This window comes from Artibeus jamaicensis, unplaced genomic scaffold (genome assembly GCF_021234435.1).
Source record: "Artibeus jamaicensis isolate MK-2021 breed Jamaican fruit bat unplaced genomic scaffold, CSHL_Jam_final contig_402, whole genome shotgun sequence".
NCBI lineage: Eukaryota > Metazoa > Chordata > Mammalia > Chiroptera > Phyllostomidae > Artibeus > Artibeus jamaicensis.
Window position 1 is genome coordinate 12,038,685 of NW_026521818.1, and position 18,781 is coordinate 12,057,465.

Consider the following 18,781-nt stretch of genomic DNA (forward strand, 5'->3'; position numbering starts at 1 on the left):
CTCAGGTTTTAATAAATCAGATATTATGAAAAAAGTTACATTTCAATAATATATTTAAAAAATTCAGCCTAGAATAATAGCCTCACTTTCAACTCCTTCTTTTTACCATGAGCAAAACTAAGATTCAGAGAAGCAGTATGTCTCACTTTTGAGTAGTTAATTGTGGTACTGGGTTCAGAAATCAGTTTACCTATTTTCCAGTCTAGTAATAGCCCTCTACCTGTAATCCACTGACTCAGTCCTCTAGGCCTTCTCTTTACTGTGTTAACTCCAGTGGCTGTATATTCTTGGAGCAGAGTTATTTTTAAAGGAGAGCCCATTTCTTGTTTATGAAAACTATTATGTTTTTCATCTTGAATGCATCTTTAAAGATATTTCTTAATTTATGGTAATAGCTTGATTATATTTACTTGGTTCATGAACCCTTTTACTTATAGAAACGGATGATGGTGTTGATGATCTGAAAATAAATCATGAAAAGAAGGAATTGGGTGGTGATAAAATGGTACCAAACTCAAGTTTTGTACCATTACCATCAGCTGCCATTGATCATCAGATTGAAGTACTTCTCTCTGAATGGAGTAAAAATGCAGACATGCTATTCAGTATTCATCCCATGGATGGCTCTTTGCTGGTTTGGCATGTGGATTGGCTGGATGAATACCAGCCTGGTATGTTTCGACAAGTACAGGTACTTGATCCTCTGGAGAGCTACTTCTTGTTAAATGTGGGTACAGTTTTGTAATACATCTTTATATAAGTTCATGCATTCTAATGCTCACTTTCTTAATTCTAGGTGTCCTTTGTTTCCAGAATTCCTGTAGCTTTCCCCACAGGTGATGCGAACTCTCTCTGTAAAAGCATAGTGATGTACGCCTGTACCAAGAATGTTGACTTGGCCATTCAGCAAGGGAAACAAAAGCCTTCTACCCTCACACGTTCCACATCAATGCTTATCTCTGCTGGTCACAGTAAATCAACTAGTAGCTTAAAATTAAGTATTTTTACCCCTAATGTTATGATGATTTCAAAGCACGCCGATGGCTCTCTGAATCAGTGGCTAGTTAGTTTTGCCGAGGAATCTGCTTTTTCCACAGTTCTCAGTATTTCGCACAAATCCAGATACTGTGGTCATCGCTTTCATCTTAATGATTTAGCTTGCCATTCAGTATTACCATTATTGTTGACAACATCACACCATAATGCATTAAGAACACCAGAGGTTGATAACCAAAAACAACCTTATGATGCTTTAAATACTGAAGATTTGGCACAACAGAATAAGAACACCGTTGACACGGCATTTCAGGATCCCAAATCAGTTTATAGTGAACTAATTCTTTGGAGGGTTGATCCAGTTGGGCCATTGTCTTTTTCTGGAGGTGTTTCTGAGCTTGCCCGGATTAATTCTCTTCATGTTTCTGCATTTTCCAATGTGGCATGGCTACCTACTCTTATACCCAGTTACTGTCTAGGTAAGCATTCTGATTTTTATTTAATAATTTTAGGTTTTTCTGATATTTTTGCGTAAGGATTTAAATGTTTGTAAATACTTCGTAGGTGCATACTGCAACTCTCCTAGTGCATGCTTTGTAGCAAGTGATGGACAATATCTGAGATTATATGAAGCAGTTATTGATGCCAAGAAACTTCTAAGTGAGCTTTCCAATCCTGAAATTTCTGTAAGTAAATGGTTTTAATGTAAGCATATTATATGATTTTTAGGTACTTAATTTATACTTATTGGGCACATTCTAAAATTGTGACATATAATTTATAATGTATGTTGTTAGTTATTTTTTTCATAACTGCATTGTACCATTACAGTGATGCTAAATTCCTTTAAAAAGAAGCCGTTTCTTTTATTTATTCAGAAGTAAAGTCTTGTGTCTTACAATACGTCTTTCTGTAATAATTTTTGCTCAGAGATAAATGAGGACTAATGACAGTATATTGTGGAATATATGTCGGTCCTTTTGCAGTTTTTTTGTTTTTTAGGTAAAATGAGATGGAATAACAGTAGTGGAATTTTTAATCTTAACCAAGAAAGAAAAAAGCTGTCAGCTTTGTTGTATTACAAGCAGGAGTCCTTTCAACACTATTGCAAAATTTTTGTCTTGTGACAGGCAGTACTTCTTCCTGTGCCCAGCTAATAGCAATCCACCATCTGTATTGTTTCAACAGTATTTGAAACATTTTCATATTTTTGGTTTTGGTATTTTAAAATATTCCCTGTGTTAACCTTCAGCTATACCGAGCTTTCTGTTTAGGAGATTCAAGGTGTCTGTCTCCTCAGCTATCAGTTAATGTTTTTGTTAATGCCCTGCTTACAAAATTCCATGGGTGTCAGTGGTATCCTGCAATCCTGTTTTATTTCTAAGTTTTAAAAAATGTTTAATGCATGGTTTTATAGAATAGTTTTTTCAAACCACATATGTAGCATTTTAGTAGAAATAATATATTTATTGAGGGTCTTTTCTATTTTTGAGAATTGTTTTAAGTGCTGGAAATATCGATATGACCAAAACAGACAAAAATCAGACCTTATATTCTAGTGAAGGGATATAGAGGGAAAAGGTAAAAATATATTAATAAATATGATGGAGAGCAACAGTGTCACTAAAGTAGTAGGGAATGCCGAGTAAGGTGCTGGTCAGGGAAAGCCTCATGAAAAAGGTACCACTTGAGTATAGACCTGAAGAAGATGACGGAGCTAGCGATGTGAATGTTAAGAGAGTATTTTGGGAGAAGAGGCAGGGCAAAAATCCTGAGCCCATAACATGTTTGGTATGTAAAGGAGCAGCAAGGAAACCATTGTGGTTGGAGCAGAATTAGTAAAGTGGCAGGAGAGTAGTCCGGGGTGAGTTAGAAAGTTAGCCTGGCCATACCATATAAGGCCTCATCGGTAATGGTGAACTTTGGCTTTTACTCTGAATAATATAGAACCCACTGAAGAAAATGTCAGGGTGATATTATGATCTCACTTAGGTTTTAAAAGGATTACTCTGATTGCTATATAGATGAGACAAGGAAGAAGTGAAATCAGACACATTGGGGAAGCTATTACAGTAATCCCAGAGAGAGTCAAAGGGGCTTAGTTGGTGACAAATGGTAGTGATAAAGACAATAAGAATTTGTACAATCTGGATGTGTTTTGAACATTGAATAGTTAGTGTTAAACTGGATATGGGGTTTGTGTGAGAAAGAGAAGATGACCCCCAAGCTTTGTGGCCGAGCCCTAGGAAAAATAGAATTGCTTCAAGGTGAAATGAGAAGCATGTGTAAGAAGTAGATTTTATGTAGCGGGTTATATTCAAGAGCTTGGCTTTAGACCTCTTAATTTGAAGATACCTTTTTGACATCTAAGAGATCCAGTAGGCTACTCTCTGGAATTTAGGCAGAGGCTAGTCTGAAGATAAAAGTAGTTGTTAGAATTTAAATTTGAATTTGTGGAGCTAGATGACATCACTGAGGGAGAGAATATAGTTGGAAATTAGAGTGACAGAAGGATTGAACCCAGGGACATTCCATTGTTAAAAGTGGGATGAGTGTGGTGTACAATGGAAGGCAAGTGGAGAAAGTTATTTCAAGGGAGAGGGATTGATCACCAGGATTAAATGTTGGTGGTAAACCAAGTATGATGAAGATTGACTTTAACAATATAACCTTGACTACAGCAGTCAGGACCTAAGTGGCTCAAGAAATCAGCATACGTACATAAACAGGTTGTCAACTTGAAATCCTTCTCACCCGAAAATTAATGTTGAAAAAGTATTGATTCTTAGAATAGTTCCATCCTTCTCACCTGAAAATTAATGTTGAAAACTGTTGATTCTTAGAACAGTTCCATGAGACTGAAGTCAGTCTTTCACATTCATGGATATAAAATACATTTTCCCTCTTAAAATTACCAAGAATTTCTTTTGTTTTTCTGTGCACCAACTGAACTGTAGTTCTTACTCATTACTATGTAATTCCTTAGTAAGGTAAAGTCCTAGAATGATTATATAAAAGAGATTTGAGAACTTATTTAGCCACAATCAAACATACTTACTGATTTATTATTCCTGGATTTCACATTGTTGTTATTATTCTATTTAATTGTTTAATAAAAGAGCTATCCATTTTTTTAAAAACAGAAATATGTTGGTGAAGTGTTTAACATCGTAAGTCAACAGTCAACAGCCAGGCCAGGATGTATTATCGCATTAGATCCCATTACAAAACTTGTAAGTATTATTTTTCTGGCCTCTTAGTATTAGGTAAATAACATTTATATAAACTTATGTTGCTTTTTATTTACATTCAGCAAGGCCGAAAAACCCAGCTGCTTCATGTTTTTCAAGAAGACTTCATTTTAAATAACCTTAAGAAGAAAAGTATAACAAAAGACAGAATATTATCTGATGAAGGTAAAGATGAATTTTGTATGTAATGAGAAGTAATCTGTATGATGTGTTAGGCAGTTAATAAAAATAAATTGATATAATGTTTCATATCATCTATTTGAAGTTAAAATTTTTCTATGTAGGTTTGTGGCATTATTTATCATAAGTACCAGTATCTTCTTTTTCTAAGTATGTTTTATTAATTATGTTATTACAGTTGTCCCAGTTTTTTTCTTTTTACCACCCTCCACCCAGAACCCTTCTTCCTTCCATCATCCACCCCACTTAGTTTACGTCCATGGGTCGTGCATATAAATTCTTTGGCTTCTCCATTTCCTTTACTATTCTTAACATCCCCCTGTCTGTTATGTACCTACCAACTATGCTTCTTAATCCCTGTACCTTTTCCCCAATTCTCCCCCTTCCCTGCTGTGCTGATAATCCTCCATGTGATCTTCATTTCTATGATTCTGTTCCTGTTCTAGTTGTTTGCTTAGTTTTTGTTTTTTAGATGCAGTTGTTGATAGTTGTGAGTTTGTTGTCATTTTACTATTCATAGTTGTGGTCTTCTTTGTCTTAAGTAAGTCCCTATGACATTCCATATAATAAGGCTTGGTGATGATGAACTCTTTTAGCTTTACCTTGTACGGGAAGCACTTTATCTGTCCTTCCATTCTAAATTATAGCTTTGCTGGATAGAGTAATGTAGATTATAGGTCTCTGCTTTTCATCGCTTTGAATACTGCTTGCCAATCCCTTCTGGCCTGCAAAGTTTCTTTTGAGAAATCATCTAATAGTCTTATAGGAGCTCCTTTGTAGGTAATTAACTCTCTTCTTTTCCCTTGTTGCTTTTAAGATTCTCTCTGTATCTGTAACCTTTGGCATTTTAATTGTGACGTGTCTTGGCATTGCCCTTTTTGGGTCCAACTTGTTTGGGATTCTCTGTTTCTTAGACTTGTATGTCTAGTTCCTCCACCAAATTAGGAAAGTTTTCTTTCATTATTTTTTCAAATAAATTTTCAATTTCTTGCTCGGCCTCTTTTCCTTCTGGCATACCTATGATTCGGATGTTGGCACTTATGGAGATGTCCCAGAGTCTTCTTATTTTCTCCTTGTTTTTTGGAATTCTTGTTTTTTCATTCTGTACTGGTTGACTGTTTATGTCCCCCTTATGTTCTAAATTGTTGATTTGAACCCCAGCTTCTTTTCCTTCACTGTTGGTTTCATTATGGATTTTTCTTTATTTCACTTAGTGTATCTTTCATTTCTTCCCTTATGCATTTGCAGTACTCACTGAGTTCTCTGAGCATCCTTGTCACCAGTGTTTTGAACTGTGCATCTGATAGGTTGGTTATTTCCATTTCACTTACCTTTCCATTTCTCTTTTCCTTGAGTTTCAATCTGTTCTTTCATTTGGGCCATATATCTTTGTCTCCTTAATTTGGCAGCTTCCCTCTGTTTGTATCTGTGTATTGGGTAGAGGTTGTTTTACTTGGTCTTGGCATACCTATTTCATTGTGAGGGGTTGAACCTTAGGTATTCGCCAGGATGAGGTAACCTGCTTTGCCACTTTGTGGCACTGTATGTGGGGAAGGGATCTGAAAGGGAACAGTGCCACTTGCTTGGCTCTCATCCCATTTCCAGTCACTCCTCCCACTTTGTATAAGCAACTGATGCCTGTCTAGCTGCTTTCCTGGTGCTGAATCCCAGGGTAGGTGCATTTGTGTAAGTTCTAGGACCCTATGGGCCCTTTCCATGGACTTTCGTGAGAGATTAGCAGTTTCTTCCACTGCCCCAACCTTCACTGGTTTTTACAGCCAGAAGTTATGAGGCTTTATTTTCCCAGCCCTGGAACTCTGAGCTGTGAGGTAAGTCTTGGGGCTGGGATGGCTCACTCCCCAAATGTCCCTTCTAGTTTTTATCCACCAGAGGTTAGTGTGAGACCATCTTTTTCACCGACTGCCACTGCCTCACCACCACTGCCATACTATGTCCTCTCTGCTCGACTCCCCATCTCCACCCCTCCTACCCATCTGGATGAATATTTCTTATTTGTCCTTGGTGGTCAGACTTCCATACAGTTCAGTTTTCTGACAGTTCTGGTTGTATTCTGTTTTGAGATTAGTTGTGATCCTTGTTATGGTTATGCGAGAAGGTGAAGCATGTCTACCTACATTTCTATTTTGGCCAGAAGTCCAATACCAGTGTCTTTTTTGTTTTGTTATTGTTGTGCAAGAACAGTTGTCTGCATTTACCTCCACCACTTTTTATATTCTTAGTCAGGGATTTTGAAGAAATTGAAGGAGGTTTATCAATTATTTTTTAAAAGCATAATATAAATGTTTTTTTTTAATCATTAATGCATGAGTGCTCCTTGATGGGTGGGGTCCTTCCTAACAACCTGGATAATGTGTGCACCTACAATTTTCAGCTTTAAATTATAATTTAGAAACTAAGTATCTTAATTAATACTTTTATAATTAAACAATTTTTAAAATTATTTAAATGCCTCCACTCGATATTTACTATTTATTTGCATAAAGGATAACAGAAAAATAAAGCTAAAAATCTCTCAGTCATCATTTTCATTTACAGGACCAAACCAAACACAAAATGACTTGTTTTACAAAGCAATCATATAGTGTGTACCTGTTGCTTTAAAAGTCAGTTATAAGCTTCAAGTGATATTAATAACTCCATTTTTACTTCTTCCAGATTATATTTTTTACTCCTCTTGTACATTGTTTCTTTATTTTACCTTTTTTCTATTTTCCTTTAAGAAGTACTTCTTCCACTTCTACACTTTAATTTCTCACTGCTTTCACTTAATCTTCTGTCATTTTCCCTGAGAATTCGTAACTGTACAAAGACACTTCCAGAGCTTTTGTAACCTCTGAATATAATGATGGAAAGATGCTAAAAAGGGAAAATAAAGATGTCAAGTACAGGACAAAAAGTTATTTATATCAACAAAATGTTCTTTATTTTCTGTTTTTTATATTAAGGTATTAATAAATAGTATCATTAACAATCCAACTTTTTGTAAGACCTTTTGGAGAAATCACTGTCTTATGCTTAAGGTTGAGTTTTGCTATGATCTTCCCTCGGTTCTAACATTTTCTTTTCTATAAATCTTTAATTTCTAACTTTTTTCTTTAAGACTAAGTATTTTTCCTAGATTTTCTTAAAGTATTCAAGGAGTTCTTACTTTTACTCAAAAATGATTATCTTTATTATCAGAGTTTTCCAGCATATACCCCCAAGGAGTTATGTTTTCATTTTATTTTGCTTTAATGTCAAGAAGAGAAGAAACATTTTACAAATGTTATTATTACTGGGGCATTCTTTCATGTTAAAAATTACTAGAAATAGATTTATTTGTTGTTTTTTCTTTTTATAATCTCTGATCTTTGCCTTTCTGTTAATTCATGTAATTTAAATGCCTGGCTCACCTAGAACACATTACCAAAGTTACCTTTTCAATTAGTCTTTTAAGGCATTTATGATTATCTTTCCTTCTTAGTATTCCTTTGAAAACTTTTTTCTATGCAATTTTAAAAGGACAAAATGATTGCACTGTAATAATAGTTTCTCACTGACTAATATGGTCTTTGATTATGTATTTTCTGTAATGTAATATTCTTTACATAATTTTATGTACAGTGAAAACAAGAATAACTTGGATTAAAATCTAGCATTTTTAAAAAGTTTTTTTCAGTCAGTAATGAACTACTGATTTTATGATATATTTTAGATGCTTTTTTTGTTTATTTTGAACAACTTATGTGCTGCTTAAATTATGCAGTTATACTAAGAAAAAATTTCCTGAATACTGTGTTGGATAATGAATACTCATGTATTGATCCTTAGGTAAACATTGTTAATAGGTCATTTTATTACAGGTCTTATTTATTTCAAAATATGTTTAGCAGTACAGTTTTCATCATGATATGCTGACTTAAAGTACCTATCACATAGTTCCTATCCCAAGATTTCTTACTTAATATGGCCTAATGTATGTGACCATTGTGTTAGTGATAACTGTAATATGTGATTTTTTAAGCCTATCAATTCAGAATTAAATTTAAGCATAGCATACTTGTTAAAATTTTAAGTTAATACAAATTCATGTGATAAAGAAGATTCTATTCTATAATTCCACTTTATATTTGGAACTGTAGATAAGAGTTGTGATTTTCTTAAAAATTAGTTATTTTAACTTGGTGTATTTCATAAGTTGTCTCACTTGTTCATGTTGATAGTGAAAAATATTATTAATACCAACAGGCAGCTCACATAATGGATTTTCTGAAAAATTCTACCTAATTGTAATAGAGTGCACTCAAGACAACCGTTCATTGTTACACATGTGGAATTTACATTTAAAGTCTACTCCTGTCTTACTGGGTAGGTCATTTCTTTTTTAATTTTAAGTAGGCTTAAATTAACAAATTATTTATGATTAGACAGTTCAGTGTATGTTTTTAAAGCTATTCTTATTGAGTGATAATATAGTTTATTCAGTTAATTAAAAAAGCAAAATGATTTTTGATTTTCTTATAGAGAATCATTAATATGTTTACTTTTTAATTTTTATGAGGCAGTTTTGGATTACGAAATATATCAATTATAATGCTTATAGGGTTCTCCCTGCTCCCTCCAGTTTTGGTTTTTTCTTATGTTTTATAGATGAAAAAGTAGATGCAAAAATATCTGAAGCAGTTTGGCAGCCAGAAGAACATTATTCTTCTCCAGAGAAGATCCTATCTCCTTTTGCACAGAAGTATCAGGCTTGCAGAGCAAATCTTCAGAGTGCCAGCAAATTGACTCTGTCTTCAGAAATGGTTTATAGCCAAGAGTTGCCTTTGCCAGAAGGAGTTGAGATAATAAGTGTTAAGCCATCAGCAGGTTTGTAAATTTTGGGAAAATTTTACAGGAAAAAAAACTAAGCAAACTTTTTAATCTAGAAGTTTAAAAATAGGAACAACTAGGTGTTACTAGGTGTTTAAAAATAGGAACAACTACCTCTTCTTAAATATACACAGAAGCAGAAATGGAAAGACTCTCTTTAAGTACCCTACATTGAAACCTTAAATTTCTCATTGTTTTCAGATTACTTTGACATTTGTCAATTATAGCCTTAAATATTGATTTCTAAAACAAATTCTCATTATCCTTTTGTGAAAACAAACTGCATGTTTCTAGGGCAGAGATGGTAATGTGGTTGTATCTTATTTGTCAACTTTGATAACAAAAACCGTAGTTCTTAAACATCTCACTCAGTTCTTAAACAATTTGGTTCTTGGCCAAGTTTTTCACCAAAAAAAATGTCTCAATTGTCACACAAAACTTGGATTCTCAGTTTTTGACCTGACAATTCTTTCATGTGGATACTTGTATGATCAATCACGTGTCTCTCAAGTGATAAAGAAGATTCAGTTTGTGAACAAATTGCTTCTTAAAGAGTTTTCCAGAACAAAATTAAGTTTGAGAATTGAGGTTCCATTGTATTGGTTGTGCTGCCTGGAGCTGTGTGCTGTGAAGGATTATGAGGGTGTGGTTACTAATATATATTTATTAACTTTATCTTAGGGCAGCTGTGCTCAAAATGTGGTCCCCAGACTAGCATCAGTATTACCTGGGAACTTGTTGGAAATAAAAATTCTTGGGCTGCACCCTAGACCTACTGAATCACAATCTCTGGGGTTTGCTTTACCAAGCTTTCCAGGTGATTGTAATGCACACCAAAGAAAAAGAACCACTATTCTAAGATATCAAGAAAACCAAGACAAAGTCTATCTTCTTGCTCAGTTCTTTCCTTTTCATAAATCAAAGTGTGGGTTTTGGTCTTTTCTACTTTTCTCTCTCTCTCTCTCTCTTTTTTTTTTTTAAGTCCTCATTTTTTTATTGATTATGCTGTTACAGTTGTTCTATTCCCCCTTTATTCCCCTCCACCCTACCCCCCTCCCCACCATCACCCCCCCTTTAGTTTATGACCATGTGTCTCAAGTCCTTTAGATTCTATATTTCCCATGCTATTCTTGCCCCCCCCCCATCTATTTTCTATCTACTGCCTATGCTACTTATTTTCTGTACCTTCTCCCCCCTTCTCCTCCTCCCACTCCCCTGTTGCTAACCCTCCTTGAGATCTTCATTTCTATGTTTCCACTCCTGATCTAGCTGTCCTTTTAGTTTGCTTTCGTTTTAGGTGTGGTTGTTAATAACTGTGAGTTTGTTGTCCTTTCACTGTTCATGTTTCTTTAACTTCTTTTTCTTAGGTAAGTCCCTTTAACATTTCATATAATAAGGGCTTGGTGATGATGAACTCCTTGAATTTGATCTTATCTGAGGAGCACCTTATCTGTCCTTCCATTTTAACTGAAAGTTTTGCTGGATAGAGCAATCTTGGTTGTAGGTCTTTAGATTTCATGACTTGGAATACCTCTTTCCAGCCCCTTCTTGCCTGTAAGGTCTCTTTTGAGAAATCCGCTGACAGTCTGATGTGGACTCCTTTGTAGGTGACTGTCCCCTTATCTCTTGCTGTTTCTAGGATTCTCTCCTTCATTTTAATCTTGGCTAATGTAATTACGATGTGCCTTGGTGTGTTCCTTCTTGGGTCCAACTTCTTTGGGACTCTCTGAGCTTCCTGGATTTCCTGGAAGTCTATTTCCTTTGCCAGATTGGGGAAATTCTCCTTTATTATTTGTTCAAATGCGTTTTCCACTGGTGGCTGTGCCTTTCCCCCTTCTGGTACCCCTATAATTCGGATGTTGGAGCGTTTAAAGATGTCCTGGAGGTTCCTAAGACTCTCCTCATTTCTTTGAATTCTTGCTTCTTGACTCTTTTCTGTTTGGCCATTATTTGCTTTCTTCTGGTCCACTCCATTGATTTGAGTCCCAGTTTCCTTTTCATCGCTATTGGTTTCCTGTGCAATTCCATTCATTTCCATTAATTTAGCCTTCATATGTTTCTCTAATTTGTGGCTATAATCAACCAGATCTGTGAGGATCCTGATGACCAGTGTTTTAAACTGTGCGTCTGTGAGTTTTGCTATTTCTTCATCGCTTAGATCTATTGGCTCTGGGGCTCTGAGATCCTCCTGCTCCATTCTTGGTTTGTTCGGGCCCTTTAAGTGTGAGAAGCGGCGCCTTGGATTCCCAGGTCGCTGGGTTGTGACGCTGTGTGTGGGGGCGTGGCCAGAGCGGGGAAATGGCGACCCCCTCTGCCGCTTCTCACAGCTGGGTGCGGAGGAGCAGTGCCTTAGGTGGTTCACCTGGGCCGGGCCACTCAGAGTCGCTGGGTTATGACGCTGAATGTGGAGGTGGGGTCAGAGCGGGGAAATGGCGGCGTCCTCCACTGCCGCTTGCCGTGGGGACCTGCCGGCCCACCCTCGCACAAATGCGCGACCTCAGTCAACACGCAGCCCCCGGCCCGGCTGTCTCCCCCCGCGGTCGCTCGCCTGGTTGCTAGCTGGGTCGCTCACTAGGTCTGACCCTGCGCCGCCTGGATTCCGCGGGCCTGAGTGTGTCTGGCTGAGTCCTCCTGTGCAGCCCCGCTCCGCCAGCCGCTGGTTTTGCCCCTTACCGGTCAGGCTGAAGAATTTGTTGTTAACGGACTTCCGAAAAGTTCAATTTTCCGTGTTCTGGCTGTGTTTTGTGTTGCTAATATTTAGTTTTCTCTAATCTTGGTTGTGTGAGAAGGCACGGCACATCCACCTATGCCTCCATCTTGGCAGAAGCTCTCTCTTTTTTTTTTTTTTGACTGATTATTTTGAATGCTTTTCTAATTGAAGTTAAGCAGGGTATTGACTGTGTTCTGATAACATTTGCATTCTGCTTCTTTTTATATTTGAATAAAAGAGGCATCAAGACAAGGAAATTTAAAGTTTAGAAAAGAATGACTCTTGCATTAACACACTTTTAAGAGCTATTATCTTTAGCCAGACAGTATGATCTTTACTACTGAATTCCAATTGAAATAATATAGCAAATATAAGAGAAACTGAAAATATTTCTAAAAACAACCCTCTTGTTTAACTTCGGCCCCAGTTGAGTTTGAAAGAAAAAGTTCTGGGAAAAAAAGGAAAAATTTGTTTCATATGGCGAAACAGTAGTAATTGGTATAGTAGTTCTCCCCTTATCCTGAAGGATAAGTTCCAAATCTCCCAGTGGATGCCTGAAACTGAGCATAGTACTGAGCCCTACATATACTGTGTTTGTTCCTATACATACATACCTTTTCACTGAAAGGAAGCGCTTTGTGGCTTTTCTTTTTGAATTACCCATATTGCCAACATCACTATTCTTATGCTTTGGGGCCATTATTAAGCAAAACAAGAGTTACTTGGACACAAACACTGCAATACCACAGCAACAGTCAATCTGATAACTGGGATGGCTGCTGAGTGGCAAACAGCCTGGTAGCACACACAGTGTAGGTACCGTAGACAAAGGGATGGTTCTGTTCTAGGCAGGACAGGGCATGAGATTTCATCACGCCACTCAGAATGGCATGCAGTTTAAAATTAGTAAGTTGTTTATTCCTGGCTTTTTAATTTATCATTTGATTGCTGGCAGTTGAAACCACAGAGAGCAAAACTGCAGATGAGAAGAAACTACTGTAAATGTTATTTCCTAGTCTTAAGAATTTTTTTAGTCAAGACTGTTGGGAAGGGTAAGCTGTTACTTTCTGTATAGCTCAGAGAATCCAGTGGGCAATACTAATTGTGTTCTGTTGCAATATTGCTGAATTCCTTGAGGATATTTTTATGAAAAATATATTATAATTATGTTGAAATGAGCTTTTAAAATATGATAAATATTCCATATAACATTTCTTATAATTAGTAGCTTATGTTGAATAGCTTAGGATGGGTTGACGAACTGTGGACCACCTACTTGTTTTGGAAATAAGTTTGAGTGGAAGGCAACCACATCAATTTGTTTACTTTTGTGCATGGTTACTTTTGCTCTCTAGTGGCAGAGTTGAGTAATTGCAAAAGAGACCTTAGACTTAGCAAAGCCCAAAATAGTGATTACTATCTGGCCCTTTAAGAAAAAATTTGCTACCTCCTGATTTAGGAAATTTAGAGTATATGATTACATCAAGCCCCCAAAACAGTGTCCCACTTAGGACTCTTCTCAGCATTTGGCATATCAAATACTCCTCAATCATTGAGGTCCCATTTAGTATTTAGGTAAGCATGGCCCATTCACAAAATTATATTGAAAAATATTAAAGAGAAAGAACCAATGAATGTTGATAAGTTATGAGGTCTGTAATAATAATGTAAAACTAGCAAAGAGTTGTGAGAAGAAGATTGGTTGAGAACCAAGACTAGATAGAATTCAGGTTCACTAATTCTCCCTTGGTTTAGCTGTTTGATTTAGGCATAAGATACTTAACACATTTGGTTAAGGATCTTTACCTATAAAATGCAGGAATTTAACTAAAGTCTCCTAGAGTTCTTTCAGCTTTAGGTTTTGGTAATACTGACCTTTTTACGTACCTTTTTGTCATTAAAAGCTTTTTACTGTTCTTATTGACCCTTAAACTGTTGTATTGTTAACAGTAATTCATACAAAAGAGTAAAAACTTTAGTACATGAACATAGAAATATTTAACCAAATTTGATATTTTGTCAATGGATTATTTTTATTTTAGGTCATCTGAGTTCTTCTTCCATATATCCCATATGCAGTGCTCCCTATTTATTGGCAACTTCATGCTCAGATGAGAAAGTAAGATTCTGGAGATGCAGAGTAACAGATGGAGAATCTGCCACATCAGATAATGGAAAAATGGATCTTGTATACATTTGGGAGGAGTGGCCATTACTTATTGAAGATGGACTTCAGAGCAATAGTAGTATAACTCTACCTGGTAGGCCTGTAGAAGTTAGCTGTGCACACACAAATCGTTTAGCGGTAGCACATAAGCAGCCTGCACCTAATATTAGATCATCTCAGGACTTTGTGATGCGTGTAAGTATTTTTGAATGTGAGTCTACAGGAGGTTCATGTTGGGTCCTTGAACAGACAATTCATTTAGATGAGTTAAATATGATGTTAGATTCTGGCATTAGTATTGATAGTAATTTAGTGGCCTATAATAAACAAGAGGTATATTTATCCAGTAAAGAGAGTATAACATCAAACATAAAGCATTTAATTCATTTAGATTGGATGTCTAGAGAAGATGGTTCTCATATTTTGACTATAGGAATTGGATCCAAACTTTTTATGTATGGACCCCTAGCCGGCAAGGTACAAGAACAGACTGGTAAGGAAAGCATCTCATTTCCTTTCTGGGAGAGTACAAAAATTGTGCCACTTTCTAAATTTGTACTGTTACGAAGTGTGGATTTGGTTTCTTCTGTAGAAGGCTTTCCACCTTTTCCTGTTTCTCTATCATGGGTCCGGGATGGCATCCTGGTGGTAGGAATGGATTGTGAGATGCGTGTGTATTCCCAGTGGCAGCCATCTTCTAAACAAGAACCTGTTGTAACAGATTCATACAATGGGAGCACTCCATCTATAATAAGTTTAATAAAACAGAGTAACTCATCAAGTTCTGGATTACATCCTTCAAAGAAAACTCTGACTCGATCTATGACCAGTCTTGCACAGAAAATCTGTGGAAAGAAGACTGCATTTGATCCTTCTGTGGACATGGAAGATTCAGGTCTTTTTGAAGCAGCTCATGTTCTTTCCCCAACTTTACCTCAGTACCATCCTTTGCAGCTTTTGGAACTCATGGATCTTGGCAAAGTTCGAAGAGCAAAGGCCATCTTGTCACATCTTGTCAAGTGCATTGCTGGAGAAGTTGTGGCTCTGAATGAAGCTGAATCCAATCATGAGCGCCGCCTTAGGTCTCTCACCATCAGTGCCAGTGGAAGCACCACCAGAGACCCCCAGGCATTCAACAAGAGTGAAAATACAGATTACACAGAAATAGATTCAGTTCCTCCACTTCCTTTATATTCCTTACTTGCTGCAGATGATGATAACTCTTACTCCTCTTTGGAGAAATCTAGTAATCAGAGTTCCTTAAATAACTCAAACCAGTTATCAAAAGAAAGTTATGATGAGCTTTTTCAGAACTCAACTTTAATGACTGATGGTCATATGTTAGAAACAGATGAAGAAAATACAAAGCCCAGGATTATTGACCTTTCACAATACAGTCCAACTTACTTTGGTCCTGAGCATGCTCAAGTTCTTTCTGGCCACTTACTTCATTCTAGTTTACCAGGACTTAGCAGGATGGAGCAGATGTCTTTGATGGCCTTAGCAGATACAATTGCAACTACCAGCACTGATATTGGAGAAAGCAGAGACAGGAGCCAAGGTAAAACTAAATTGGGTACAGAATCAGAGGAAAAATTAATGATATTTTGACTTATTCTCACAGACAAATCTAAAATAATTTTTATAAAAATGAAGCCCATGAAAGTTTTTAATCATCATTGCTAACTCACAATAGTTTGAACTTGAATATGTATTATGTATCCCATAAATCATAGTACTTTAAAATAGAATTTGAAATAAAAATTGTAAAAAAAATTATGTCAGTCATACTTAATTTTTACCTTATTATCTGCTTAATATTAAAGAGCCAGCTGAATCCTTTGAGTTTAGCAAACGTTAATGTTCTTATTAAATAATTACTTTAGATACCCAAAAATAGGCTTTCTGCTTTGTTTTCTTTCATATTGTAGTAATTCACTATTATGTGTTCTTAAAAATATTCAGGTTTCTTTTAAAAATTAGCATTATGGTATACTTCTACCTATAATAATAAAAATAAGTAAAATGAAATTAGGTCTTTTCCTTACCCAGAGAACATTTTCGTCTTCTTAATCTCCTGAGTTGTTTACAAATTTGAATGTAGAATTTCCATCACATCTCAAATAATATTCAAAATTAACAAGTCCAACCAGGTGCACCAGATAGAGATCAGCAGGGTATACTCCTTGAACTGTGCTTGAAAGGAAAATATGGGGTAAAATTAAGAAAATAATAATAGTAACTAACAAATTTTTTTAAAAAGTTGGTCATGAATTGTGACACTTTTACTTTAAGAAGTATTACTAGTAGATATTTTTTAAGTAAGTATGTTTCAGGTGTTTTTAATTATCGAAAGTAAAAAGCAGGCCATCATACTGTGTAACTGTTTCTTTCAGTGTTAGCAGCAAATTATTGAAATGGGTATATGACTTGAATCACAATGGGAAATATTATAACATACCACAAAGAAGGTTAAACTATTTTAAAATTTGGTCACATTTTAATTTAAGTATTTTTCATATCAGAAGGTCCAATTACAAAAAAATGTTACATACCCTGAGTTAATTCATTCTCTTATTTATTATTTTCAAATTATTTAACTATACTACTTCTTTCTGTAATATGTAATTGTATAGAAAATAGAGATATTAGAAATATTTAGACTGGTAACTTCAGTTTCAGAATGTTTTGTCAAAGTATTTGGTGCTGTGACATCTTGCCTTCCAGAATTGTTAGTTTTTACTTGTGTTTTGCAGATGAAATGTTACTTTACAAATAAAAATAAGTAACTACAGTTTTTTCCCTTTTTTATAGGTGGAGAAACTCTTGATGAATGTGGGTTAAAATTTCTTTTGGCTGTTCGACTTCATACTTTTCTTACAACTTCCCTTCCAGCTTATCGAGCTCAACTCCTTCACCAAGGTGATTTTGGTAGTACTCTATTAGAAGAAAGTAAGGCTAGAAGAGAAGAAAGGCTTAAGAACTTTTAACTTTGCTTTTGCTCAGATATGATAATGATGGCAAATTTGACACATTCTAAGTTTTCTTGATTTTTTTAAAAGTTTATTTCCACTTAATTTCCTTTACCTATGATATTGAAATATTTTCAGTAAATGGTGTACAGTTAACAAAGACACAGAAATATGAAGCAGTTGGGCAATTGGATGTTCTGTTATGTTTCAAGCACATCATGCATTAAAGGGCAGTGAGAGTTATTTCATTCTCTTTAATTTGTTTTTTAGATTTTCTTTGTTCTCCCTTTTGACATTTATCTAAATTCAAATTGTACTCCTAAATTTGAATAACATTTTTGTTACAGAAAAGACACATATTCAATTTTTACTTGTTTCACAAAAAAAAAAGAGTACCCCCAAAACTACTGTTAACAGTAATGTATATTTTAGATATTAATTTTATAACATCTTAGTTACTATTATATGAGGTCTGTGTGGAAAAAGTCCAGCCACGGTTAATATAACAAGAATGGCTTGTGCAACATCATTGTAACCTGGCAGCCAAGGAGAGTGGACTACAATGCTCACGCATAAACAATGACAACTTCACTGTACAGTCAGTGTTAGTGGTAGACGCCATTGAGTGAGCATGTGTACTGTGTGGCTATCTCAAAAATTATTGCGTGAGTAGAGCAATGAATCTGCATCAAATTTTGCATTAAGCTTGAACATTTTTCCGAAGAAACTATTCAGATGATTTAGAAGCCCACAACTACAGGCGACTGATGCTTGGCAGGTCCATCATGACAGTGCACCCACTCATCCATCAAGTCTTGTGCAGAGATTTTTGCACAAGTCACTGAGGTGACTCAAACCCTCATACAGCCCACAGTTGGCATCCTGTGACTTCTGGCTTTTCCCAAAACTAACATCACCTTTGAAAGGGAAGAAATTTTAGACCATTGATGAGATTCAGGAAAATATGATGGGGCAGCTGATGGCAATTAGGAGAATTGGGACCTGTGTGAGGTCCCAATGTCCCTATTTTGAGAGAGGGACTGAGGCATCTTTGTCCTGTGTACAATATTTCTTCTATCTTCAATAAATGTCTTTATTTTTAATATTACTTGGCTGGATACTTCCTGGACAAACCTTGTCTACTGATAGGACTTTACTAGTAACAGAAATACTTTATTCAAGTTTTAGATAACTTAAACAGGGTATTGATTGGCTTAATGCCCATGAAGTACAAGAGAGACCTGGCTTGTAACATAATTGGCCATCCAGGTTTAAATGTTGTTATTAGAACTCTGTAGGTTAGCCTCTGCTAATTGGTCTCTGTCTCTTGATCTCTTTTTTTCTTTCTATGTTTCTCTTTGCTTTCTCCTCCTTTTTTTTGAATTCAGCTTTGGAAATATGAAGCTTAAAATTCTAAGTCAAATTCTTTAACTATTTATGAAAAAATACTTAACTTGGTTTAGAGATAATAGGGTAACAGTCCATTCAAAGCATGAGTCTTTGTAAAAATTTCTGTTTATTTTTATAAACTTGGGTATAGTGAGAATTTCAAATTCTTTGGCACTGGATATTAGGTTAAGAATTTCAATCTATATATGTCAAAGCCAAATCCTATAATTAATTATTTACTTTA

The 18,781-nt window shown here is 35.7% G+C and overlaps 1 protein-coding gene across 7 annotated transcripts in view; it reads left to right on the forward strand.

Annotated features, from left to right (window-relative positions):
* The window catches only part of DMXL1 (Dmx like 1), a 168,612-nt gene that overhangs the window by 60,016 nt on the left and 89,815 nt on the right, over positions 1-18,781 (forward strand). For all 7 annotated transcript variants that reach the window (XM_053665319.1, XM_053665318.1, XM_053665316.1 and 4 more), the window contains exons 11-19: positions 438-691; positions 797-1,475; positions 1,561-1,682; positions 4,140-4,229; positions 4,310-4,412; positions 8,676-8,795; positions 9,078-9,296; positions 14,052-15,737; positions 16,991-17,098. In XM_053665319.1, coding sequence (XP_053521294.1) covers positions 438-691; positions 797-1,475; positions 1,561-1,682; positions 4,140-4,229; positions 4,310-4,412; positions 8,676-8,795; positions 9,078-9,296; positions 14,052-15,737; positions 16,991-17,098 — 3,381 coding nt within the window. The remainder of the gene's footprint in view (positions 1-437; positions 692-796; positions 1,476-1,560; positions 1,683-4,139; positions 4,230-4,309; positions 4,413-8,675; positions 8,796-9,077; positions 9,297-14,051; positions 15,738-16,990; positions 17,099-18,781) is intronic.